Consider the following 26,386-nt stretch of genomic DNA (forward strand, 5'->3'; position numbering starts at 1 on the left):
CTTAGCAGCAGCAGTTCAATGCAATATATAATCTAGCAGAGAGAGAGAAAATAAAATAAAACGTTATAATAAATAATCAAGTAAATCAATAATGTATATTGAATAGATTAAGAAATGCAAGTAGTTGGTAAATGTGAACTGAGTACATAGTGAGCAAAGTCTCAGCAACTTTGATCTCAAACATGAAAACCTGAGAGCAAGATCTCCCCATGTTGCTCTGGAAAAATAGTCTAAAGTCAGAGATTCATCATAGATAACTCTCTCATAGATAACTCTGATAGCTTTGTATCCTTGCACCTTCCAGCATGGCAGGTTTTCCTAGAATCCTGATTTAGAACCTTGTAACTTTATGTTCTCTGAAAGAGAACGCACCCAAAGACCTCAAGAAGCAGAAGAGAAAAAAATAACCCTCACTTCTCCGTATTCAAATCCCACCTCATGCCACATCCTGTTACAAACACCATAGAGTCTCTGAACGGCTGTATCAGACTGAATAAGCGAGAAAAAGAACCTTCGACAGTTGGGGCAAAAATTCTCCTGAGTGGGCTTGTTTTTTTATTTACTTCTCTCTTCATACAGTATCACATTGACCAAACTTGGTATAGGAACAGAAAATACTGAAAACGCCCAGCAGGTCAGGCAGTATCTGAGAAACAAAGTTAACACTCCGAGCCATGCAGCAGAACTAGGAAATGTTAAAAGCTGATTGTTGGAAGGAATTTTGGAGTCCGAGTCCATAGCTCCCTAGAAGTGGCTGGACAAGCGGATAGGGTGGTAAAGGAGGCAAATGGCATGCTTACCTTTATTAATCGAGGCGTTGAGTTCAGGAGTCATGAAGTTATGCTGCGGCTTTACAGAACTCTGGTTAGACCCCATCTCAGGTATTGCACTCAGCTCTGGCTGCCTCATTAGAGAAAGGATTCGGAGGCTTTGCAGAGGGGTGCAAAATGCTGCTAGGATTGGAGGAGAAGTTGGACAAACTTTTGTGTTGCTTTCTCTGGAGCGTCAGAAGCTAATCAGAGACCTGATAGAAGTGTTTAGATGATAACAGGCATCAATCGCATAGAAAACAAATATCTTTCATTCAGGGTCTAGTACTTGAGGGTGTACACTTAAGGTGAGAAGGGGCAAGTTCAAAGGGATAAATTTTTGAGCACAGAGTGGTAGGTGTCTGGAATGTAGTGGAGACAAATACAATAGTGGTATCTGAGAGGCTCTTAGATAGGTGCATGAATATCCAGAGACTAGTCTAGTTTAATTGAGCATTTATTTGCGTTCAATTGGCTCAGCATAACATCGCGGGCCGAAGGAACAGTCCGTGTGCTATGCTGCTCTATGTCCTATGATCTATAAACATGCCTTAGATTGCAGAAAAGGTGGGGTGGAATGGAGAGATAGTGACTGAAAGAGACAATAATGCCGATGGTAGTGGTGTTGGCTGCAAATGAGTGTTGAAGGCTTGTGGGCGGTAAGGAGCCTGGTCAGAAGGTCGGAGGTTGCTCCATTGAGTTAACCTTGGGCTTTGCAGCTACTTCCAGCAAAACTGCCAAGCAGACTAGATGGGCCAAATGGCCTGTTCTGCTCCTACGTCTTATGGGCTTGTGGACTCAACACTGAATTCCAATAGCCATCTTTTCCCATTTGTAACGGACTTGGCCTGTTCTGATGAAAGTTCGAGAAACGACAACCCTAACACTTTCTATGGATGTGGCTCCACCTGCTGAGTATCTCCTACATCTTCTGTTTTTTCTAAATTTCTGATTTCCAGCACCTACAGATTTTCTGCTCTTCGGAGTTCAAAGTACCTTAATGTATCATTGTGATAAATTAAGTGTATAGTGATATGTAAATTCAAGTTGGTTTTTACTTCATACTTTTTCCCTTATTTTATTTCTCCTCCACTAGGTCTCTGTGACATCTCATTGCTTCCTTCTCTCATCATTTTTCCTACTTTCCTCTGTACTCCCACAGTCATTTTCCTCTTCTCAGTTCACCATCTGCTATTTCCATGATGGTGGGGGTGGTGAAATGGTTGGGTATGAGGAAGGGGGAAATGCCTTTATGTCCCCCAAAATTGGATGGTTCCACCTGCCTCCAACCTACCCATTTTTGCTGGAACAGGGAGGCAGGTTTGCTCTCAGAAGAGAGCTCACCCACTTAAAGGTCTTGCAAGGTTGACTGCACCCAACGAGAGTCCAACTACTTAGGTCTGCAGGCAAGGCTTTCCAGGCCTTGGAAGGAGTCAGCTGAGTAAAAGTGTTTGGGTTAGATCCTGCAGGCAAATTCCTTTCCAGCACTTCTGGAGAAGCAGAAAGCGAAGGATGGATCCCCCAAACTCACCAGGTTAACCAGCTTCCCTCCAGGTGATTCATTCCTGTAATGTGGTCTGTGAACTTCAGCAATACTTTGCCCATTCACACCATTCTCACCTGCCCTTGATGTATCTGGGTGTTATGACCTTTCTTTCTCTCTGTGAAACTGAGGAGGAGCAAGAAAACACGGTGAGAGCATGATAGGACTTGAAAGAGACTCGAACTTGCAGCTCTCCTGAAGACTAAAACCCTCTCTCCCGCCCTTAATCCAGACCTGACAGTGATCATCAGGACTTGAGGTTGCTGGGTGCTTGGAGCATGTCATGGAGTCATGAAAATACGACTCACCATAGAGCTGTCAGGTGTAGATTCACCAGCCTGGGGTTGGCAGTATGACCTCATGTGCCAACAATAGGACTATCCTCACAGCAAGAGTAGAGGACATGAGATTCATGGTCTTCCTATCAGTGATCTTGTACCTGGCCTGCCCCCTGTAACTATAACATACCAATGTTTCCTGAAACAAGATTAAGTTTATGTGTTGGGGGACAACAGAGAACTGGAGTAGGAGATATCTGAAAGTGGAGGAAAGTAATTCTTGTTAGAGGAGCTGGATGTCTATGAGGAAAAATTCTATGGAGAGTCCATGGCTGATTATCCCATGGCCATTGTTATGCAATGAATAGAGCATTGGTGTCGTCAGTGGCTAAGGAAGGAAATGGGAAAGGGTCAAGATGGTCCCTTTTCTGATCTGGTGAGATCATTGAAGTTCTTGTGACTTTGTTCTCATATCCTGGTGAAGAGAGAATTGGTATTCAGTAGCAGTACAATCCTTCTCATCCTCCCAAAATAACACGAGCTATATTTTTTCAATTTCATTTTTACCGACATCATGTAACTTGCTTCTCCTGATGTCAGCTTTCTCAAGTAGGATTGGTAGATTAGGCACTGGGAAATAGTGATATCAATGTGTGTCTTTTAGTGGAAGACATTACTGTACATTACCGAGAATCGGCTGAGTGAGGTCAGTATAACCACATGATCTCAACAGGTCAGGCAGTATCTGTAGTAGAGATAAATTGACTGTCAATGTTTCAGGTTGAGGCCCTTCGCTTAGACGATCTCAACCCGAAATGTTGACTGTGAATTTCCCTCCGTTTTCCCAGCTGAGTTCCTCTAGCATTTTAAGTGTTCTCCAGATTCTAGTCTGCACTTCCTTGTGTCTCCACTACCCCTGACCTGTTTAACATCCCAAACGCTATTGGGAGACTGCTGTTTTTTTTTTATTAATGGTCCAATATTTTGGATGAAATACAAAACTGACCCTTAGTACAAACATGGAACGGTCCCGGATGATGTGGGGCAGCAGTTCCATTTGTAACACCCATCACACTGGCTGTGAGATCTTCCAAGCACCAGATGATTTGCATGAGTTCACCCCGTGAAGTGGATTTAGAAGTTATGGTGACATGACTCCCGGGAGGGGGGAGAAGATGGCAGCACGAAGGCAGCGCGCGCGGCCACTTCGGTGATAAATATCTGTAATCTGTCAAGCAGGGGACCGTGCACAATTCTGATTTGATGGAGACGGATGTGAGAGTGCAGAGGAACATCTGGAAAACTTCTGAAATGCCTGCTTCGCTGCTGCTGCTACAGTGTGGTATCCGGAATCTCCGGAGCTGAAGGCCCCGAAATCCTCGGCTTTGCGTGTTTCAGCGGCCGGGGAGAGGTCGAAGGCGCTCGGCAGAGGATGGCGCTCGGGAGGCTGTATTGGAGAGGCTGGTCGGAAGCTCGGAGTTTTCGGACGGATGGACTCAGTGTCGGCTGTGGTCGGCTGCTTCCAAGGTATCGGCAAGTTGACGGTGCCTGGAGGTTTATGGCAGGGAGTTTCTCCCTTTTGCCGCCTGCTATCGGGGACTTGGGAGTCGATCGACCTGGGGACTTTGAGACTTTTTTTACTGTGCCCATGGTCTGTTCTTCATCAAGTTATGGTATTGCTCTGCACTGCTGTAACTATATGTTATAATTACGTGGTTCTGTCAGTGTTCGTCTTTGGGCTGTCCTGTTTTATGTGATATCACTCTGGAGAAACATTATATCATTTCTTAATGCATGTATGCATTTCTAAATGACAATAAAAGAGGACTGAGTGTTCTCATAATCTAATGATTATGGGTACATCCATGTCTGTTTTTTAACATGGGTAAATATTCATTGTCCAAGAACTATCTTGAATTATCATTTCCTATTTTTGACAACACTCAGATCCCACATCCTTTCCTTTACATCGAATGCAGAATTGAACCTAACCCTATATCACGATCCCTCTGCATTTCCCCTTTTATAGTTGACGTTTTTAGGTCAAGAGCCAGGGGTCACATGGATGACACAGCTGTGCTTGAAACAGAGAAAACAAACAAATGTGAACATTTAAAAGTAGCACACCCAAAATGCTGGACGAGCTCAGCAGGATAGACAGCTTCCACGAAGAGGAATAAACAGTTGACGTTTCAGGCCGAGACCCTTCATGAGGAGCTAGTTAAAAGTTAAAAAGTCAACATCGAGTTTACTCCTGTAAGTGTGCACAGGTGCAAAGAAAACCTTATAGCAACATCATGGGCAACATCACACCAGGTAACTGACAGCGAGCATGCATTTTAGAAGGCCATAGTTCTAGGGTGAGTGAAGGAAATCATCCTGCAGCCGAGCCCATGGCCAGGGATGTTAGACCAGGAGATGGTGCAATTCATCCTGGTGGGTTAAGCTGGAGATACATCAGATGATAGTGCGGCAGCTGTTTATTTTGCAATGTACCTGCCTTCCTTTTTCTTCGACCCCTGAAACAAAACCTGCTCAAGATGCCAACAAGGCAGCTAGCTTGCCAATGGCCATTCTGTTGTACCCAGACTTCACCAGAGAGAGGTTGCATGGAGGAGAACGATTACTTAGAATGAGAGATTAGGAGGCACTGAGGAATGGTGGGCCAAGAGGTTTGGAAGTGCTGCTGTGGAGGTGAAGACAGTGAGGGATCATCTCATGTGAGAGAGTGTGTTCACAGCTTGGCAGAGCTGAGTGCTGGTTGGATGGTGGGGATGGAGATGGAGATGACGATAGAGAGAGAGGGAGCGAGGTGGGGAAAGGAGGGGAGAGAGAGAGGGAGAGAGAGAGCGTGAGAGAGAGCAAGTGGGGGAAGGAGATGGAGAGAGAGAGTGAGAGTGAGAGAGAGGGAGAGAGGGAGAATGATGGAGAGAGGGAGGGGGGAAAGAAAAGGGAGAGAGGAAGAGAGAGAGAAAGCCAGAGAGAGGGAGAGATAGGGGGAGAGGGAGAGGGGAGAAGGGGAGTGAGAGAGAGAGGGAAAGAAAGAGGGGAGAGGGAGAGAGGGGGAGGAGAGAGTTGGAGAGAGGAAGAGGAAGAGAGAGAGGGAGAGATGGAAAGAGACAGAGAGAGAGAGAGAGAGAGAGAGAGAGAGAGAGAATTGTCTTTTACAATGATTGACTATGTATCCAACACTAAAGTGTGACAGGAAGATTAACAGCCCCTGACACTGCTGGAAATTTGACCAACCTGCTTGATAAATCCGTGACCCTCATGGACATCCATCTGCAGCTTTAATTCTGTTTCTCCGTCCACAAGCTGATGCCAGAGCACTTGAGTATTTCAAGTATTTTCTTGTTTTATTGCAGATTTCTTGCTTCTGGTGCAGGACATGATGAACCAGAAACGCTGTTTCCCTCCTTGTCCCAGCTCCCTTGCCTACCCACTGCTGATGGTTTCCTTCCACCCCTTGGCAATTTGCTAACTCTGACCATGATCATGACATCCAGAGCCATCAAACAAGGTCGTAATCCAACTTCTCGGCACTACCTGCACCTCAGCTCTGGCTTAATCCTGCTCCTCACTGCAAGTAGAATTCACCCTTTCTTTTGCACATGCTGCACTTATTTTAACTTACTCATTCATTCTCTGTGTATCGTTCCAGCAGTGTTACTAACGAGGGCCAATGTAGTTTTAAGGAACGGCATCATTTCATCTCTCTGGGCACCGTACACTCTTCCGGATTCAATATTGAATCCTGTAGCTTTAGGTAACTCACTTCCTCTGTGTGTGCCACAACCAGCCCACCCTGCTGCAGGTCATCCATCTGTAATACTGACTCAGTAACCTTCTCTCTCTGCTATCACAACTTGACTGTCTGGGGATTTCCTACCGCTCTGCATTTTGCAGGTTTCTCTTTCCTTTCTTTTGCGTTCTCCCTCTCCGTCTGTCCTTTATCATGCTATCCTTTTCTAGCCAAGCTCATTGATCTATTGAATGGATGATCCGTCATATTAATTTTTCCCCACAGCAGACCCAGCAGAGATAAGATATCCCGCCCGTCTGCTCCAGTGAAGGACGACATCAGTTCACCTAATCAGAGATCGAAGATTGAACAGGACACGGAGACAGAGACTGGTCAAGATCACAGTTTAAACTTCAACCTGGGAAGACAATACAGCATTCTAAATGAACTTCTCACTTGTAACTGGTGAGGGGCAAAAGGTGAGTGGATTAATCTTGTGATCTCCCAGGAGGCAATGGATGCAAAAGAACCAGTGATCAATACATCAAAGGTTAGTAGGAGATGAGTAATTTCTGAATGAAAGCTAAGGCATCTGTAACTTAGTGGGAACAGCCTTTGAATTGCTCCCTAGTCTGCATGTAAGTAAACTCTTGGATCTGGAGACTACTCAATGTGACCCTATTATTTAACACTGAGCATTACTTAAATAGTTGGTCAAATCAATCTTAAGTTGTTTCTTTTCTACTTCTGATAAAGACACTTTGGCCAGAAACTTTAATTCCTCTTTCTAGAGATGCCGCCTGAATGGCTGAGGGTTTTCTGTTTTTATTTCGGTTTTCAAGGATTTGCAATTTCTTTGAAATTCATTAACTGTAAAATAGTGTGGAGGACAAGACAGTAAAGAAGAAATTGACTTTGAAAGACCATACTGCAAGAAGATTGGTAGAAATAATTGACTTCTGGTCAGTTGACCACATCCTACCAGCAAGGACATTCATTTTGTTTTTGAAACCAAATGGTGGGGGATGTTTGTTTCCTGCTTGCTGTCTTGAATACGCCTCTTGTCAACTCGATGGTATTAGAAGAGAGGAAGACCTCAGAAGTAGAAATAAAGCAAAGCAAATAGATCAAACAGTGTAACCAAGGCCAGCTTTACATCCTTCATGGGTTTTCCTGACTGGATGGAGGAGATGGTAAGTTTGATCTGACTAATTATGCAAAGCCAGCATTGATTAAAAACTGAGTAGTTGTTACTGTGTGATCTTGCCGGCTGTTCTTCGTAGATGGAAATGAAACATGGAACTGACTGGCTAGCCACTCATTCAGAGAATGAATTGAAATGGGATTCATAAATCGAGTTTTCAGAAAGCAGGGAGAGAGGAAAGTCAACAATCAAGATTAGGACTATTGTCACAAAAAAATTAAACTGGAAAAACTTAATGGATCAAGCAGCATCTGTGGAAGCAAAGGAACGGATGACACTTTGGGATGTTACACTAACTACCTCTTTGACTCCACAGAGACTACTTGACTCACTGAGTTCTTCCAGCACTTTAAATTTTGTTCTGGATTTCAGCATCTGAAGTCTCTATTTGGACTAATAGTAGAAGCATGGTCACAAATTTATTCCTCCTGTGTGGAATTGTTCATACCACCCGTGCCCAATTCCGGCAGGTTAATTTCAGTTTCTGTGACTTGTTTTATGAGTATCAGCATGGTTTTATTATACATTTTTATAAATTTGCTTTGCAGTCATTGCAGGGAAAATTACCCTCTATTGACTGGGATGAAGGTCTTTTTGTCTTTGGGGTTGCTTTGCTGTGAAGTGGGTGATCACGCACCGTAGTGATTTTCCGATGACTCCTGATTCTCTATCGGCTGCAATGGGTGACTGATTTAACCATTTTACACAATCATCTACAATTACTATATTATGTGCTAGTGATACTGAAACATTGTGGGGTGATTTTCAGTTTCCTATTTCCAGTTTGAATACTTATTTAAAAGAAATGGTTCAAAATTTGACAGCAGCATTTGAAATCAAACTTGTGCCTTTTCTGCTTTACATAATTGATAATTTCATATTTTATATTTTTACATAAATAACAACAAAAATTACCAATGATTCCTGCAATTTGCTAATTACATGAACATGTTTTATGAAGATTTCCACATTTAAAAAATTGGCATCCCCTTTCATTGGGGCTGGTAAAGCTAGTCAAAGCTCTGATGTATTCTATCACAATAAGCAAAAGATTGTGTCTGTACTTACAACTCGGACATTTAAGAAGTCACCAAGAGCGAATAAGGTGGGAGAAAAGTGGGAAGGCAAAGTTGTTTCAGTGATTGCTGCTCAATGGATTTGTGATTCACACAAGGGTCTAATGACAATGCATATGCCATTCAGCATCCCGAAACAAATAAGCAAACGCTGGAGACACTCAACATGCCAGGCAGCATCTATGGAGTGAGAAACAGTTAACATTTCAGATCAAAACCGCTTTGTCTGAACTAGCAAAATGAGAAAAAAGTTAGATGTAAGTTGCAGACAAGTGTGTTGGGGGGGGATGGGTGGATATTAGCAGAAGATGTGATGTGTTGTAAATAGCTGATCATGGTGTTGCTACTACAGAGAAAAGAAAAATGAGACAATATTACAAACGGACGATTTGTCAAAAATGGCCAAAACCGATATGGACAATGGAAGTGAGTTATCAGAAGTGGGAGAGTTCAATATTGAGCCTGGAAAGCCTCAAAAGCATCTTGAAAAATGTCTGTTGCTTAAGCAAAACCCGTTTATTCTGAATGATGAATGAACATCATTCATCTGAGTTTCTCCATTACACCTCCATATAAGGTCTATCCATCGTAGTCCTGAAAATTTAATTTAATGCAGGGTGTAGGGACTCTCAGGGCAAACTTTTACATATTCACCTAATTCTCTGTGGAAAAGGTACTTCTCAGTTTATTCTTCTTAACTCTAATGCTATCTGATGTAAACGTGAAATAATCTGTAAACCTGCTACCCTTCTCCGAACCAAAACCAGCTCTGTTCACTCCTGGTTAAGCATTCTGATCTCTCCCTTGCAGTCTCCTATCTCTATAACGTTCTCCGCACCTTTAACCCTTTGAGACATCGGTGCCCCTCCAATTCAGGTCTCTTGCAGGGTTTCGACCCAAGTCATCAACAATTCATTCTCCTAGCCCCCCAGCAGATGTTGCTCAAGCTGGCTTCAGGCACTCACCCTCGGCCACCAGTGGTGGAGGTTGAGAGGAACTGATTCTTGGTCAATTGTGAGATTACTGACAGGGGGACCCGAGTAGGAGTATGGGTGCAGTTACGGAGTCCAGTGCAGTCTGTGAGCTGGGGCTCGGATGACCTTAACGATTCACAGGAGGACTGGTGACACGAGGGCAGTTCTCTGCGATTGGTTGGACCCAAGCTGAACCCGGGTAGCAATGGCATCAGTTGACCTCTGCCAGTGCTGTTGTGCCAGTTGACATCGGCCTTCACCTGCTCCTGCACAGATAGATGTGTGCCTGCTGATAGAGTGAGCCCAGTATTTTCCTACCCTACTCAAGGGAGGTATCTGTCAAAGGATTTCTGGCAGCTTCTAAACATCTCAGGGAGATTTCTGGGCTGGCCCAACCAGTGCCAACCATTCCAGCATGAAGTTAGTTATCTTTGAGTGCCCTGAGAGAGTGATTCATGTTGGAACCCACACTGCAGCACTTCCAGGTGATCTAGTCAAGGGATTCTTCACAGTTTGTGAATCTGATCCGGGCTATTCAGAAATAATGCCCGCATACTGCCTTAAGATGAAGAAGTAGGGCATTCAGCCCACGAAGTCAATATTAATTCTCAAGTCAATCCTATTCCTTTATTACTTTTGCCCATAATCTGTTCTCCTCACATTCCCATCAACTACCCCCAGATTCTGACACTCAGCTACACTGAGTGTAGGGGTAAGTTACATCACCAGCAGCATATCTTTCGAATGTAGAAAGAAGCCTGACCATGAGAAGCAATCCATACAGTCACAGTGAGAACATGCAAACTTCACACCAGCGGCACTGAAGATTAAAGCTGTGCGGCATCAGCTCAATCAGCTGTCACACTATCTCATTCCCAGGAAGACCTTGTACGTTCAGAAGACAATGTTAACCTTGAATTCTCTCCACAACAGTTATGCATCCGAGGTTTCAGGACTGAGGCCTAGTCACAGAGATTATCAAGGTTTGTGAAGTAACCTCAGTATCGACCCAGTTGAAATATGAAGCCAGCTGGAGCCTATGTTCCAAATCCCTCCAAAAAAAAGATTGTCAGACATCCATGGAACATCAGTTAATGAATAAAGAATTATGTCTATCCAATTAAGCTTCATTCAGGTTGTTTAGATCAGCTTCTTGAGCAGAGTGTTGTAATCCTTCTGCAGTGCCAGTATTGGCAACTGCAGAAAGAAAGATTCTGAGGTGAGAAGTGGCCGTTCGAGTAAAGAAGGGGATGATCCTGGAGGGTGAGGAGAAAACAGTGCAGGGTAACTCCTCTGAAGAGCTTGCATTGACATCGAGGGTAAAAGGATCTCTATCTGGGCAATGCTCCATTTCATTACTCTCTTACCAGCCTTGGGCCTTTAAAGAGGCCATGAGAGGCTGCTAAGACAACAATTATCGTTGGGAATCCACACTGTAGCCTCTGGGTGTGGATCCTCTCATTGGTCTCACCTTCAGCCCAGAATCTCCCACGGGGATGCGTCATGTAAAAACAATAACCAGTCTGGACTACACCAAGCACTGAGTGCCCGCTTTTACACTAATCCTATCTTCATCCATTTTATTCTCATCAGCCCCCCCAGATTCTGCTATCATCTATACGCTGGGGGCAAGTTACAGTGGCTGACTCACCTACCAACCTACATGAATTTGGGGTGTGGAGGGAAACCTGGGCGACCAAGGGAGGAGGGGAGCGGGATCCATGTACTCACAAAAAGAACATGCAAACTCCACACAGGCAGATCAAGATTGGGCAGGGGTCACCAGAGCAGCAGAAAGTGGGAGGCTTGGGCTTGAATCCTGTGTAACTGTCCACCTGGCATCGTTTTCTGCCAGTGGAGGCATTCTTCCCCAAGACGGCATACGACTCTTCGAGTACTGAAGTTCTGTTCTATCAAGAACTTAGAAGTTACTCTAGAAGTGAGCATTTAGAAGTTTTTTCTTTGGTTTTACTCCACTGAGAATGTCATTCCAAAGGTTCAGCATGGAGGCTGGTTGAACGGTGAGGAATGATGGGACTTCATTTTGGAATGAGGTCACTGGGAGGTGCATTACCCCTCCTAGGACTGTACTACTCTGCATCTTCCACATACAGAAGGCTTGGAGAACAGAATTACCAACTCCTTCTGCTGCAGATGAATTGGGGGAGCTCTGAACAAGGGCTGGCACTATACTACAACAGGCAGCTCGCTTTGTGTGCCAGCTTCCCTCATTTCCCCTTGTGCGCGTGCTTCACCTGGATTCTTCTGTCTTGCTCCCACATCTAAATGTTGAGCTCATAGGTTAATTGGCCATTGTAAATTGCCCCTGGCGGAGGGCAGAATTAGAAGAGCCATTTGATGGGCAGGTGGGAAAGAACAGGTAACCAAGAAATAAAGGAGGGAAAGGGATTGATGGGAATATCATAGATTCATAGCCAATCACAGAGGAACATAGCACAGCAAAAGGCCCTTTGGTCCATCAAGTTCTTGTTGACTATCAAGTATCCAATTTCATGTCAAGCCTACCCTAGCCTATTTTACTCCGCCCACATTCCCACCAACATTCCCCCTAGATTCTGTCCATCATCTGCACACCATGGGCCAATTAATCCACTGACCTGCATGTCAATGGGATTGGAAGAAAATGGGAGAATGGTAGTGGGGGTGGTTTTGGTGGTAGGATTGGTAGAACACACGCCTTCATAAGGAGAACATGCAAACTCCACACAGACAGTGCCGAAGACAGAAATGGACATGGGTTTCTGGAGCTGGAGCACAGCCATTGGCCTAGCGTGCCACTGTAAAGCCCAGTGTCTAATTGCCTAAAAGAACTTGATGGACTGAATAAAAAAAAATACAGAACAGAGATTCCAGGTGTAAATCACATCCCATTTTTGAACCTGGAGCCCATCCAGATTCAGTCTTCATTCACTAGTTTATGATTTGTTGTGGGACAGGTGGGGTTAATGAAGCAGGTGTGAAATTGCTTCAGCGACAGTTATCTCCAGACAGAAGTTTGGTAACACGATAACTGGTAGGACTCTATTCAGACCCTCTTGTCGATCAGGTGCAATGGTGGAAAAACAAATCAAAGGAGCGTCATTGAGCATGCTTACCAAAGGTTAAATATGTCTACAGAATGTCTATAAAACACTTCCAAAATAAGCTAGCGCAGCTGTTGAAGCTATCTAACACCTTTTATCACAGGGAAGTAGTTATTTTATTTTCAGGTCTTTCTTCTCTTTTCAGTTTCTGGTCAGTAGATCGTCTGGAGCCCAGACAATTTTATGTTTCCTGTAGAGCACTAAGCAAACAATCAGGCAAAGGGCAGAGAGGGCAAGGTCGATCAGTAAGTGGTGGGAAATGCGGGCTTGGCTTCAGGACGCAAGTGACGGCTGAGGAAAGCAAGGAACTTACAGTTTGGGGCTATTGCAAGGTAACAGACATTATGTGGGGTTGACTTCTCTACTTCCAACAGACCAGCGATTCCGTTACAATAGCCACAGCTGCCAGGTACAGAGCAGTTTGGCCTGTGTCCTTTGATAGGCTTGTTTTAATGTGAAAATTAAGATCCTGGGACCTGATAACCGTACTTGGTTGCAAAGGTTAAGGAGACTGCAGACTGTCCAGAGGCAACAAGGACAAACAGGCACCAAATTGCGAAGTGGGAGATCATTCTTCCAGGCACCAATGATGCACTGAGATATGACACCCATCCACACACCCAACCTATCTTTCAGCCCCTTCACATTTGGTGGGTAGCTGTCCTTTGTACCTTTCCTTTGAGTTTGCCCTCAAGCATGTCAATTTAGGGTAAAATTAGCCAAGACTCACAAAGGAGTACAACACAGAGCTCCTCTAAAACTAAAGTAAGCACTGCAAACAACACGCTATAACCCACTACAAACAATGTAACACAACATGTCACACAAAGTCTACGAATGAATGGTATGATACCAAAGGCTACTAAATGCTGTGCACTGCGATGTCCTTTGTACCCCAAAGATCTTGGTTTTAACACTTTTATAATTTCAACTTGCATGTTTCTCCCCGACTCTGCTGCTGAATGTAACTCACCCTGTGCTCAACTCAGGTTGTCTTGCTTTCCTTGCGCTTAACATAATTCCCATCAACATGTCTTCTATAAAACAAAAATCATAACCTTGGCACTTGGTTCAAAGTCCAAATTAAATTTATTATCAAAGTAAATACTGAGAGGGGATTTGATGGAGTTATACAAAATTAGATAGGGTAAATGCAAGCAGGCTTTTTCCACTGGAGGTCGGGTGGGACTACAACCGGAGGTCATGGGTTAAGGGTGAAAAGTGAAATGTTTAAGGGGAAACCTCTTCACCTAGAGGGCCGTGACAATGTGGAAAGAGCTGCCAGTGCAAGTGGTGCATGTGAACTCAATTTCAATGTTTAAGAGAAGCTTGGATAGGTACATGAATAGTAGGGATATGGAGGGCTATGGTCCAGGTGCAGGTTGATGGGAGGAGGCAGTTTAAATGGCTCAGCATGGTCTAGATGGGCCAAAGGGCCCGTTTCTGTGCTGTACTTTTCTATGACTCTATATGTCACCATATACAACACCGAGATTCATTTTCTTGTGGGCATACTCAATAAATCCATAATAGTTATAACCATGACAGAATCAATGAGACTGCACTAACATGCACCAGTGTGCAAAAGACAATAGGCTGTGCAAATACAAAAAGAAAGAAATAATAATAAATAAATGCATAAATAAGCAATAAATATTGAGAACACGAGATGAAGAGGCCTTGAAAGTGAGTTTGTAGGTTGTGGGAGCATTTCAATGATGGGGCAAGTGAAGTTGAGTGAAGTTATCCCCCTTGCTTCAAAAGCCTGATGGTTGACGTCTAATAATTATTCCTGAACCTGGTGGTGTCAGTCCTGAGTTCTTGTTGATGACAGCAGTGAAGAGAGAACATGTTCTGGGTGGTGGCGAGACCCTGATGATGGATGCTGCTTTCCTGCGATAATGATTCATGTAGATGTGCTCAGTGGTGAGGAGAGCTTTACCTGTGTTGGACTGGTGGTGTGAGTCCTGTGGCTCCTGTACCTCCTTCTTGGTCTGGGTGGTGTTTGTTGCAACCCTTCCATTTGATGGTGATATCTGTGTCCAGATAAACCTCTATATGTCTTTATGCCTGCATATAGCAAACATTAATTTACAACATCCTTCAAAATATAACACTCACCAAGTTCTAAGTTTCTGCTCATTGATGACGACCCTTTAATCTTTAAGTTTTTATCAACAATTTTCATATTTACTCATGAGGATAAAGAAGAACTCTGACTTATTTGCAAACTAAGAAAGTCCTAACTGTCATGAAAATTTATCTGTTGAATTCAAAATTTGGGGACAAAAGATAAATGGAATAGCTAATAAGTAAACTGTTAATGTTAATGTGCTTTGAATTTCACTACATATATACTGTGTACCTCATGACATGATGCAATAGGAAATCTTTGTCTTTTTTTAAATTAGTGTTAATTTACCATGAATTAAATGTGTTCTTGCTGTGGGTCCAATTACATGTGATTAATAAACTGAGCAGAGTTTGAGCAGTCTTTACCTAGTAGGCTTCATATAGGAATGCCCCATTGGCATACAATGCAACAAGAGGCAGGCTTGTCTAACGACCAGTGCAGTTTCTCTCCTGGTCTTCCAAAACGCAAAATTAAGGAAAAACATAATTTAAGTTGGAGATGGCAGGATATATCTCAGTCAGTATACTTTCTTATAGAATAACAGGTACGTAATGTAATGCCTTGTAAACCACAATTATTTCCTTTAGTTGGCAGGTTGTTTTTAACTGAGTTACATGTTGTGAAACCGCTTAATCTGAGCAGAACAAAGAGACGGGATAATTTTATTTACACATAGGGACTGCACTGCTGCATATAATTTGCCTTTTCTTATCTCAAAGTAACTAAATTTTGCCACAGTATTAGTCTCGCTTTCATCGGGAGAAGCTGCAGTTTCAAGAAAGCATTTGGATTTTCATTTCCTAGGAATGGGCTCTGTGAATAGACCTCGGTCCTGATTATGGTTAGGAGATGACTACTGTATATGCACAAGATAGGGGAGCCATTTCTTAAACATCTGCTTTACATGGAGCGTAAGTGCTCATCTTGGTGAAGGAGCAGTAAGGGACAGTTAGTATAAGGAGGTTGGAGCCCAGAACTTGTTAGGGGGTTCACACTGCATTTAGGTTTTGTTGGGAAATATTGTGCCCGTGATAGAAATACATTGAAAGCTGAAATCACTGCATATAGCCTCATTAAAATAGTTCAACCTGGTCCTCCCAAATGAGCTGGCTGCCCTCTCTCACTCACCTAAGATTCAGCTTTAGCTAATTGTAAAATTGCCAGTTTGTTCCCACTTGCTCTAAATTCCACGCCACCATCCTCAGTGATACAGTGCTGTCAATGGTCACGTCACCTGCTTAAAGCTCACTTCTCCAGCTGAACACATAATGGGAGATCGGTTGATCACTGGAGGTTTAAGTTCATGAAGGAGTTCCCTTGCCACTCTGAAGAATGCATTGTCTAGCCGTGATTGACAGGGGATTTATCCAGTCACCTCCGTTCTAGCCAATTGTGGTGGTGAAACTAAGTAATAATATTGGTATTTTTTAAAATTTTCAAAACAGGTGGGTGTTTCTTTAACCTTGTTGTTTCTTTCTTGCAGGACTTTAACTTTGACGATTTTCAGTTCGAATACTACGACAGCAATCTGAGTTCATATTTTAATAACAATTATAGTAATTTTTCTGATGATTTCATAACCTACCTTGACTGCGAGAATTACAACACAGAGCCATTTAAGAAAGTCTTCCTTCCCCTTTTCTACTCTACCATCTTCATTGTGGGATTGTTGGGGAATGCAATGACCATCATCGTTTTCCTGAAGAACAGGCAGTCCATGGCCATGACCGATACCATAATTCTCCACTTGTCTGCCGCCGATATCCTCCTTGTAATCACCCTGCCCTTCTGGGCTGTGGAAGCTGTCAGGGGCTGGATTTTTGAGCCATTTGCTTGCAAGCTCTTTGGGGCAATGTTCAGCATCAATTTCAACTGTGGCATTTATCTTTTGGGTGGCATTAGCATTCAGCGTTACCTTTCCATTGTGCATGCAGTCCAGATGTACAACAAACCCAGATCTTTAGTAGTGCACATCAGCTGCCTGGCTGTTTGGATCTTCTGCCACTTCTTAGCCATCCCTGATTTGATATACCTAAGGAAAATGAAAACAAATGGCACCTGGAAATGCCAGTATGATTTTGATGCCAACAGTGCCAAGAAATGGATAATAGGTTTGCGTTTTGTTAATCATTTCATCAGTTTCCTTATCCCACTGACAATAATGCTCTACTGTTACTTCATGATCATTAAGACTCTGCGTCAATCCCATAACATACAAAGGAAGAAGGAAGTCAGGGCCATGAAGGTCATTGTCATGGTCGTTGCTGCTTTCCTCATCTGTTGGATCCCTTACAATGTGGTCATCTTCATTGACACATTGCAGAGGATGGGTGTCATAGATAGGAATTGTGCCATTGAATCCAGTTTGGACATTGCCATTGACATCACTTCCAGTCTGGGCTACTTCCATTGCTGTCTCAACCCATTTCTCTATGCATTTGCCGGAGTGAAGTTCAGGAGAAACTTACTGCAGATCTTCTGTGATATTGGCTGCATTACTCAGAAGACTGTGAAGAAATATGCCAAGTCGATCCACAGGGAATCCATGTCACAATGTCAGTCAGCTGATACTACTAACTCTGGATTATAAAGTAATTAAAATTGCATCCAAATTTACTGAAACATATTCCAAACTTGGTTTAATTCTGCACCCCTTTGAAACAAACAGTGAAAATTCAAATCCACCGCCAGAGACTTCAGCAGCGTGGTCCAATATATTGCTACCAAAGTATTCAAGAAAAGTGCAGTTGTCATTAGTCTAACCCAATTTGATTTCAGCACTTCAGTTGCTCATAAGCACAAAAGTAGCAGAGCCTTGAATTCCAGTGCTTCAATCAAGTGTAATGTAACTCACAATATAAACTTATGGCATGAAAGGAAGGATTGAAAATAGGGTTTTGCTGATGAAAGTTATCTTGCAAATAAAATTATATATGTAGTCTATCAGTTGCATGCCACAATCTTACAGATTTTGAAATTGTCTCTTAAAGTCACAAGAATCATGCCTATCAGTTCCATGGTGGATATGACTGAGGGCCAAGTGTGCATATTTGAAAGCTAGATGCCTAACCACTTTCACAATGAACATCCACTGAGACACTGGAGCTCTGCCAGGAAATAAACAGGAACATATCAAAAACCAAAAATGACTTTGTAAATAACATCAAATTCTGAAACTTGGATATTTAGATATAATGACAGACATTTCTTGTAGTTCATAACGAAGATCAAAAAAGTGATTCATCTTGCCTCTGTTTATTCAGATTAAAGACTTCATCAGATAAAGAATGGCTGTGACTGCTCAGACTGAGAATGAAAGAAAGAAAACTCAGTTCTGCTCAGATTAAAAAGAGATTGTTTTGTTAAAGCAGGAATACATGAAATTGTAAAGCAATCATCAAGGTAATAGTGTGCCCATCATTAGGCAAGCAAAACAACTTCACAGCTTTATTAATTTTACCATAGTTTAAGGTTGTACAATAGTACAGATTACAAGTTGCAATCTTTAGATTGTAGTTTTATTAATGAGCTTTTGTGTTAAGCGTTATTTTGTTTATACCAGGCAGGACTAAGCATTGGTAATAACAAAACTGGGCACAAATTTTCTCAAAAGTGTTTCTTCCTCAGAATTTTTTTTTTTGTTTATGATAGACCACTTGAAGCTGAACACAAATGCAACATTTGACTATTGTATCATGTAGGAATTTGGAGAAACAAGAATTAACATTTATTGAATATAATGCATTTAATTGCATCATGGTGCTGATGCTTTGCAATAGTCCAACCCAACTAAAAATGTTTTGTTGATGATTTTCATTTGGACTCTGTGTTGAGGCTTCTCACTTAAGTGCCCAACATTAATCAGTCAGCATCGATGCCATAATACTGTTTCTCCATGATCACAATGTCTTGGTGAAACCTTTCGCCATGCTCATCACTGACAGCGCCAGGATTTGCAAGGATGAAGTCTAAATGGAAATGCAGAAAATGAATCTTTAGTGACATATTGAACTTTATGGCTTTGTATGCTTGAAGCATGTTGTCAACCAGCTGCACGTAGTTTGGTGCTCTGGAAAATTTTCAGCAACATCCTTGAATTCCTTCCATGTGATTTTCTCCAGTCCCACGAGGATTTCTTTGAATTGACTGTCATTGATGTCCTGTTTGATTTGTGTATCAACAAAAATGCCTTCCTTGATCATGACATCAGTTAGTCTGACTTGAATTATGAATTGAAATGATTTTTTAAAAATGGCGCACAATAAGGAAATTTCATGGTGATTTTCATGATCGGTGGCCCAAATTCCATAAGATACACCCAAAAGTATTCAGGAAGCAAAATCTTTGTTGTCTAGTGTAATCGAGTGACAACACATTTATTGTTGCTATGCAATTGCAGTTCGGAAACCAGTAATTGTATTGTTGTGAAAAAGTCTGAGAGTCAAATTATCTTTGAGTAAGGAAAATAAAGCATTATTAAAAATACAGTCTCGATTGTGGCTCATCTTTTTGTCTCTGATATGGCCAAAACCAAATGAGTTCAACCAGTATAGGATATAGTTATCAAGCTTGAGCTGTTTGTTACTTTTATTTGTACTGGTGAATATACAGGCTGAATGTGAGGATGTAGTATCAATAGAAAGAGTGCGGAAGAGATTTACCAGGGTATTGTGTGGAATAGAGGCCTGTAGTCACAAGGAGAGATTGGATAAACTGGAGTCATTCTCACTGGAACAAAGGAACCTGAGTTTAACCTCTGGAAGCTTATAAAATTATGAGGGGCATAGATAGCATACACAGTCAGCCTTTTTCCAAGGGCAGGGTGAGTCCAGGACCGGAGGGCACAGGTTTAAGGTGAGGGGGGAGACTTTTAAAGGGGATTCGAGGGGCACACTTTTCATACAGGAGTGGTGGAGTGGTGGATATCTGGAACGAGCTACCAGAGGAAATCATAGAGACATGTACAATGTTTACAAGGTACTTGGACAAGAACGTGGATAGGAAAGGCAGACAGGCCTAAGCCGGCAAATGAGATTAGTGTAGACAGGCAGCACAACAAGCATGGATGAGGTATGGAGTTAGAAGGGATGTCATAGTGCAATGTGATCCTATGACTCTACTTGTTGTACCTTAGGTTTTCAATTTAGGGTGTGTTTTGAAGGAGTGAGTGGGTCATTGTAGCATTTAACTGGGACAGCGTGAGATTACTACATATTAATGAGAGTTCTATAGGAATTAGCAGGGGGTTATGAACTGAAATCTCTGACAAAGTAGCAGACAAAAGCATTAATTTTCACAAAACACTATTCCAGGGGCACAATACCAGCCATCATTTGGAAAAGTGTTCTAGCGAAGAATGATATTTCACTAGAATGAGTAAAAGTTTATCCTCAATAGTATGCACCAAATGCATTATATGCTTACATCTACAAACTGCAATTTATTTAACATATCTGACACCACTGAAGTCAATGACACCTATGCTTCTAAGTTCTGATCTATCCACAAAAGTTTGTCACATGTACATTGAAACATACAGTGAAGTGTGTTGCGTCAACAACCCATGCATGGTCTGAGATGTACTAGGGGCAGTTTGCAAGTGTCTTTGGACGCCAACATACAGTGGTCTTTAGTAACTCTGGTTTGTATGCCATTACTCCAAACATTACACCACCATGCTGACCCTTTTTATCAGATTATGCGGTTCACTGGCAAGACCAATATTGCCCGTCACTGCCTGCCTTGGAGAGGAGCGTTGGAAGTTGCCTCTTAAACTGCTGCAGTCCATCTGGAGAAGGTAATCTTCTGATTGGTATCAAAGGTGCATGATCTAGAGCTTGTGAGAATGAAGGAACACCAAATTATTCCCAAGTCATTTTATCCTGCAAAATAGAAAGAAACTCACAGGTGACAGCATTATGTCAGATAATGGTAATTCTGGTATGACAGAGTGAAGATTAAGAGTTATCCCATTCCCCATTATTTCCCCATTACCTCTTCTGCCCCTGTATCTCTATCAGCTCCCCCCCTCCAATTCCCCTATAGCTCATCTGCATGACAGCCATTTATTTATTTATTGAGATACAGCTTGGAATAAGCACTTCTGGTCTTCAAGCCACACCACCCAGCAACCCCAAATTTAACCCTAGCCTAATTATGGGACAATTTACAATAATCAATTAACCTACCAACTGGTACGTGTTTGGACTGTGGGAAGAAACTGGAGCACCTGGAGGAAACCCACGCGGTCATGGGGAGAACGTACAAGTTCCTTAGAGACAGTAGCAGGAATCGAACCCGGATTGCTGGTACTGTAAAGCGTTGTGCTCATCACTATGCTACCATAGCACTCAATATAATAGGATGTGGGATGAAACCAGAGCACAAAGGGAATCCCATACTGACACAGGGAGAATGTGCAAATTCCATACAGAGAGGATTGACATTGGTTTGGTGGAGTTGTACCACAGCAGCACTGTATTCTACTTCTTAGTGGACGATGGTGCGACTTTGTTAGATGCTGTTGCAGAAGCTCTGGTGAGTTAACTGTAGTGATATGCACAGTTTAGTTACAGACCCCAGTAGTGGAGTCAATGGATGTTTAGGGTGGAAGTTGCTTTGTCCTGAATGGCATTGAGCTTCTTCTGTGTGGTCAGAGCAACACTTATTTAGGCAAGCAGAGTCTAATTATGTTCCTGAATTTTCCCTTTGTAGGTCATGAAAAACCACTGGGGTGTCCGGAGGTGAGCTACAACACACAACACCCATCCTCTAACCTGCTTTTACAGCCAAGTTACCAAACAGTACTCCATGTAGCATTTGATCACATTCAAATCAATAGCCGAAGGGTTAGGGTACAAGGATAGATTATTAATTGAAATATGATTTTCCTTGGAATTTTGAAAATTATGTAATTCAACTGCAACTTGTAAGATATTAAGAACTAATAGTTCCATAGAAATGAATACACTGTCTTAGATCTAGAACAAGTGGTCTAAACATTGCATCTAATCATTTTTATAATAAAGTTAGGAATCGCTGCAAATGAAGGGTGGCAGAGGAATTCTCTTCCAGAATTAAAGGTTCAAAGGTTCTAGGGTTGATTCTATTATCAAATTATGTCTGCAGAATACAACTCTAAGATTTGTCTTCTCCAGATAGCCATAAAATGCAGAAAACCATATAAGTGGTTGAAAGAGAGATATCAATTCCACCACCCCCGCCCCCAGCTCGAAAAGAAAAAGAAACAAAAACTCACAAACCCTAAGCACCCAAACCCTTCCGTCGCACAATAACTAACAGATCACCCAAACCCCCCAACCCTCCAATCCGCAACAAGAAAGGATGAGCGAGAACACGGAAAAAGCATTGAACTGAAAGAGGCCAATATGAACTAGAGTTAGTCTGAACTGTGGTCTAATCTTTAAATCTCAAAATTTTGATAAAATTCTTCAAGAGCATGGGGACCCAGCAGCTCCTCCAATCGCAGCAACTCGAACCAGCAGCAGCCACTTCTGGCTCATTTAGATAGATAGATAGATAGATAGATAGATAAATAGATAGATAGATAGATAGATAAATAGATAGATAGATAGATAGATAGATAGACATACTTTAATGATCCCGAGGGGAATTGGGTTTCATTACATTTGCACCAACCAAGAATAGAGTATAAATATAGCAATATAAAACCATAAATAATTAAATAATAATATGTAAATTATGCCAAATGGAAATAAGTCCAGGACCAGCCTATTGGCTCAGGGTGTCTGACCCTCCAAGGGAGGAGTTGTAAAGTTTGATGGCCACAGGCAGGAATGACTTCCTATGACGCTCAGTGTTGCATCTTGGAGGAATGACTCTCTGGCTGAATGTACTCCTGTGCCCAACTAGTACATTATGCAGTGGATGGGAGACATTGTCCAAGATGGCATGCAACTTGGACAGCATCCTCTTTTCAGACACCACCGTGAGAGAGTCCAGTTCCATCCCCACAACATCACTGGCCTTGCGAATGAGTTTGTTGATTGTGTTGGTGTCTGCTACCCTCAGCCTGCTGCCCCAGCACACAACAGCAAACATGATAGCGCTGGCCACCACAGATTTGTTAATTTGGATAGATTTTGGATAGACATTGTGTCAAATGGGTTGAAGGAAGATATATGGTGTTAGAATGCAGATCAGTCATATTTTCACAATAGTAGAACAAACTCCAGAGCCAAACTAAACTTCCTCTGTAGCCCTGATCCTAGTTAGGTTTATGCCAAGTTTAATTACAGCACTCCATTGGGCTGAGCTTTGAAACGACAGCAACAAATTTTCCATTCACCGTGAAGAAAAATGCACCAAAGAGTCACTGAACAAAGCATTCCCTTTTCAATATTGTTCCTGTGCCATGTGGGAACTCAGGAAGGCTGACATGTCCCTGAAGACTACAAGTGCAGGAAGTATGTCCAGCTGCATCTCCTGATAGACTGCATGGCAGCACTGGGCTGCTCATGGACTCACTTTGGAGCATCCGAGATGCTGAGAATGTTGTGGAGAGTACATTTAGTGAGTTGGTTACACCGCAGTTTAAAGATCTAAGGAAAGATAGGGAATGGGTGACCAACAGGAAGAGTAGTAGCAGGAAGGTAGTACGGGAGTCTCCTGTGGTCATCTCCCTCCAAAACAGATACACTGCTTTGGAGTCTGTTGGGGGAGATGGCTCATCAGGTGAAGGCAGCAGTAGCCAGGATCATGGCACCATGGGTGGCTCTGCGGCGCACAAGGGCAAGAAAAAGAGTGGTGGAGCTGTTGTGGTAGGGGATTCCACAGTAAGGGGAATAGAGAGGAGATTCTGTGGCTGCAAACGGGACTCCCGTGTGGTGTGTTTCCTCCCCTGGTCAGGGATGTCTCGGAGAGGCTGCAGGGCATTCTGAAAGGGGAGGGTGAGCAGCCAGCTGTCGTGGGGCATGTAGGTACCACCGATATAGGAAGAAAGCAGGTTGAGGTCCTACAAGCTGAATTTATAGAGCTAGGAGATAAATTAAAGAGTAGGACCTCAAAGGTAATAATCTCAGGATTATTACCTTTGCCACGTTCTAACCAGAGTTAGAATGATTATGTGGCTTGAGAGATGGTGCAGGAGGGAGGGTTTCAGATTATTGGGGCATTGGAACTGCTTCTGGGGCAGGTGGGACCAGTACCATCCAGATGGTCAACATCTGGGTAGGGCCAGGATCAATGTCCTAGGGAGATTGTTTGCTAGTGCTGTTGGGGAGGTTTTAAACTAATATGGCTGGGGGATGGGAACCCACATAGAAAAGAAGAGGGAAGTGATTCAGAGACCAAAGCTAGAGTCAGTGAAGAAAAAAGTAAAAGTAGAGAGCATAAAAGTAAAAAGCAAAAATTGCATAGGCCACTAGATTCTGAAAGGACAATGAGTATAAGGGCACTTTATCTAAATGCCCGTAGTATTGGAAACAAGGTCAGTGAACTTGTGGCACAGATCAGTACCAAGGCATATGATTTAGTGGCCATTACAGAAACCTGGTTGCAGGGTGGAGATGACTGGGAATTAAATATACAAAGGTATCAGGTAATACGGAAAGATAGGCAGGAAGGCAGAGGAGGTGGAATGGCACTTGATTATAGATGAGATCAGGGTGATTGTGAGAGATGATATAGGATCTATGGAGCAGAATGTTGAGTCCATCTGGGTAGAGATTAAGAATAGTAAAGGGAAAAAGTCACTGGTGGGTGTTGTCTATAGGCCACCTAATAAAAATATTGCAGTGGCAGAGGTGATTAACCAAGAAATAACTGAGGTTTGTAAGAATGGAAAGGCAGTTATCATGGGGGATTTTATCTTCCACATAGATTGAGTGAATTAGTTTGGTCAAGGAAGTCTTGAGGAGGACTTCATAGAATGCATCCGTGATGGCTTTCTTGAGCAGCATGTTAGTGAACCTACAAGGGAAAATATTATCTTAGATCTAGTCCCGTGCAATGAAACAGGTAAGATTAACGATCTTGTAGTCAGGGATCCTCTTGGAAAGAGTGATCATAGTATGATTGAATTTCACATACAGGTGGAGGATGAAATAGTTAGATCTAAAACTAGTGTATTGTGCTTGAACAAGGGAGACTACAACGGGATGAGGGGGGAGTTGACCAATGTGGATTGGGAGCACAGGCTATTTGGTAGGACAGTTGAGGAACAGTGGAATACTTTCAAGGAGATTTTTCACAGTGCTCAACAAAAGTATATTCCAGTCAAAAGTAAGGGCAGTAAGTGTGGGGAGAGCCAGCCTTGGATAACTAAGGATATAAAAGATAGTATCAAATTAAAAGCTCATGTGTACAAAGTCGCAAAGAGTAGTGGGAGACTGGAGGATTGGGAAAATTTTAAACAAAGAACAACTAAGCAAGAAATAAGGAAAGGGAAGATAGAGTATGAAAGTAAATTAGCACAAAATATAAAAACAGATAGCAAAAGTTTTTATAAATATATAAAGTGGAAGAGGGTGGCTAAAGTCAACGTAGGTCCCTTGGAAGATGAGAAGGGGAAATTGATATTGGGTGATAAGGAAATGGCTGAGGCATTGAACGACTATTTTGTGTCGGTCTTCACAGTGAAGGACACATCTAATTTGCCAAAGAATGATATTATGGACAAAATTGAAGATGAGGACCTCGATAAAATCATTGTCACTAAAGAGATAGTGATGAGCAAACTAGAGGGCCTGAAGATAGATAAGTCCCCAGTCCTGATGGGATGCATCGCAGGGTGCCGAGGGAATTGGTGGAGGTTATAGTAGATGCATTGGTAATCACTTATCAAAACTGTCTGAAGTGAACAGTTTGAAGAGATTTGGCATGTCAACAAATACACTCAAAAACTTCTATAGCATTCTGACAGGCTGCATCACTGTCTGGTATGTGGGGGCTACTGCACAGGGCTGAAAGAAGCTGCAGAAGGTTGTAAATCTAGTCAGCTCCATCTTGGGCACTAGCCTACCAAGTATCTAGGACATCTTTAGGGAGCAGTGTCTCAGAAAGGCAACATCCATTACTAAGGACCTCCAGCACCCAGGGCATGCCTTTTTCTTACTGTTACCATCAGGTAGGAGGTACAGAAGCCTGAAGACACACACTCAGTGATTCAGGGACAGCTTCTTCCCCTCTGCCATCCAATTCCTGAATGGACATTGACGCTTTGGACACTAACTCACTTTTTTTAATATACAGTATTTCTGTTTTTACACATTTTTCAAATCTATTCAATACACATAATTGACTTACTTGCTTATTTATTATCATTGTTTTATTTTATTTATTTTTTTCTCTGCTATATTATGTATTGCATTGAACTGCTGCTGCTAAGTTAACAAATTTCACATCACATGCCGGTGATAATAAACCTGATTCTGAAGAAGGTGAATGCAATGTTGGCATTCATTTCTAGAGGTATAGAATATAAGAGCAGGGATGTTATGTTGAGGCTCTATAAGGCACTCGTGAGACCACACTTGGAGTAT

The 26,386-nt window shown here is 42.5% G+C and overlaps 1 protein-coding gene and 1 long non-coding RNA gene across 3 annotated transcripts in view; one reads left to right on the forward strand and one right to left on the reverse strand.

Annotated features, from left to right (window-relative positions):
• The first annotated feature begins 6,448 nt into the window (after positions 1-6,448).
• LOC134338012 (C-X-C chemokine receptor type 3-like) lies at positions 6,449-20,270 on the forward strand. 2 transcript variants are annotated; one of them, XM_063033508.1, is made up of 3 exons: positions 6,449-6,536; positions 6,658-6,851; positions 16,348-20,270. In XM_063033508.1, the coding sequence occupies exons 2-3, from the start codon at positions 6,816-6,818 to the stop codon at positions 17,452-17,454; spliced, it is 1,143 nt and encodes a 380-aa protein (XP_062889578.1). In that variant the 5' UTR covers positions 6,449-6,536; positions 6,658-6,815; the 3' UTR covers positions 17,455-20,270. The 2 variants fall into 2 exon arrangements, with proteins under 2 accessions (XP_062889578.1, XP_062889579.1); XM_063033509.1 differs by lacking the exons at positions 6,449-6,536; positions 6,658-6,851 and adding an exon at positions 7,412-7,565 and having other exon boundaries at positions 16,348-20,269.
• Positions 20,271-20,423: 153 nt separating this feature from the next.
• Positions 20,424-26,386, reverse strand: part of LOC134337763 (uncharacterized) — a 77,321-nt gene continuing 71,358 nt past the window's right edge. The window contains exon 4 of the long non-coding RNA XR_010016060.1: positions 20,424-20,700. This is a non-coding gene — a long non-coding RNA (uncharacterized LOC134337763). The remainder of the gene's footprint in view (positions 20,701-26,386) is intronic.

The sequence above is a fragment of the Mobula hypostoma genome, chromosome 25 (assembly GCF_963921235.1).
Source record: "Mobula hypostoma chromosome 25, sMobHyp1.1, whole genome shotgun sequence".
Taxonomy (NCBI): domain Eukaryota; kingdom Metazoa; phylum Chordata; class Chondrichthyes; order Myliobatiformes; family Myliobatidae; genus Mobula; species Mobula hypostoma.

Coding starts and splice junctions, on each gene's coding strand:
- LOC134338012 (XM_063033508.1), top strand. CDS start 6,816: ATGAACTTCTCACTTGTAACTGGTGAGGGGCAAAAG. Junction 6,852..16,347: donor TAACTGGTGAGGGGCAAAAG/GTGAGTGGATTA, acceptor TCTTTCTTGCAG/GACTTTAACTTTGACGATTT.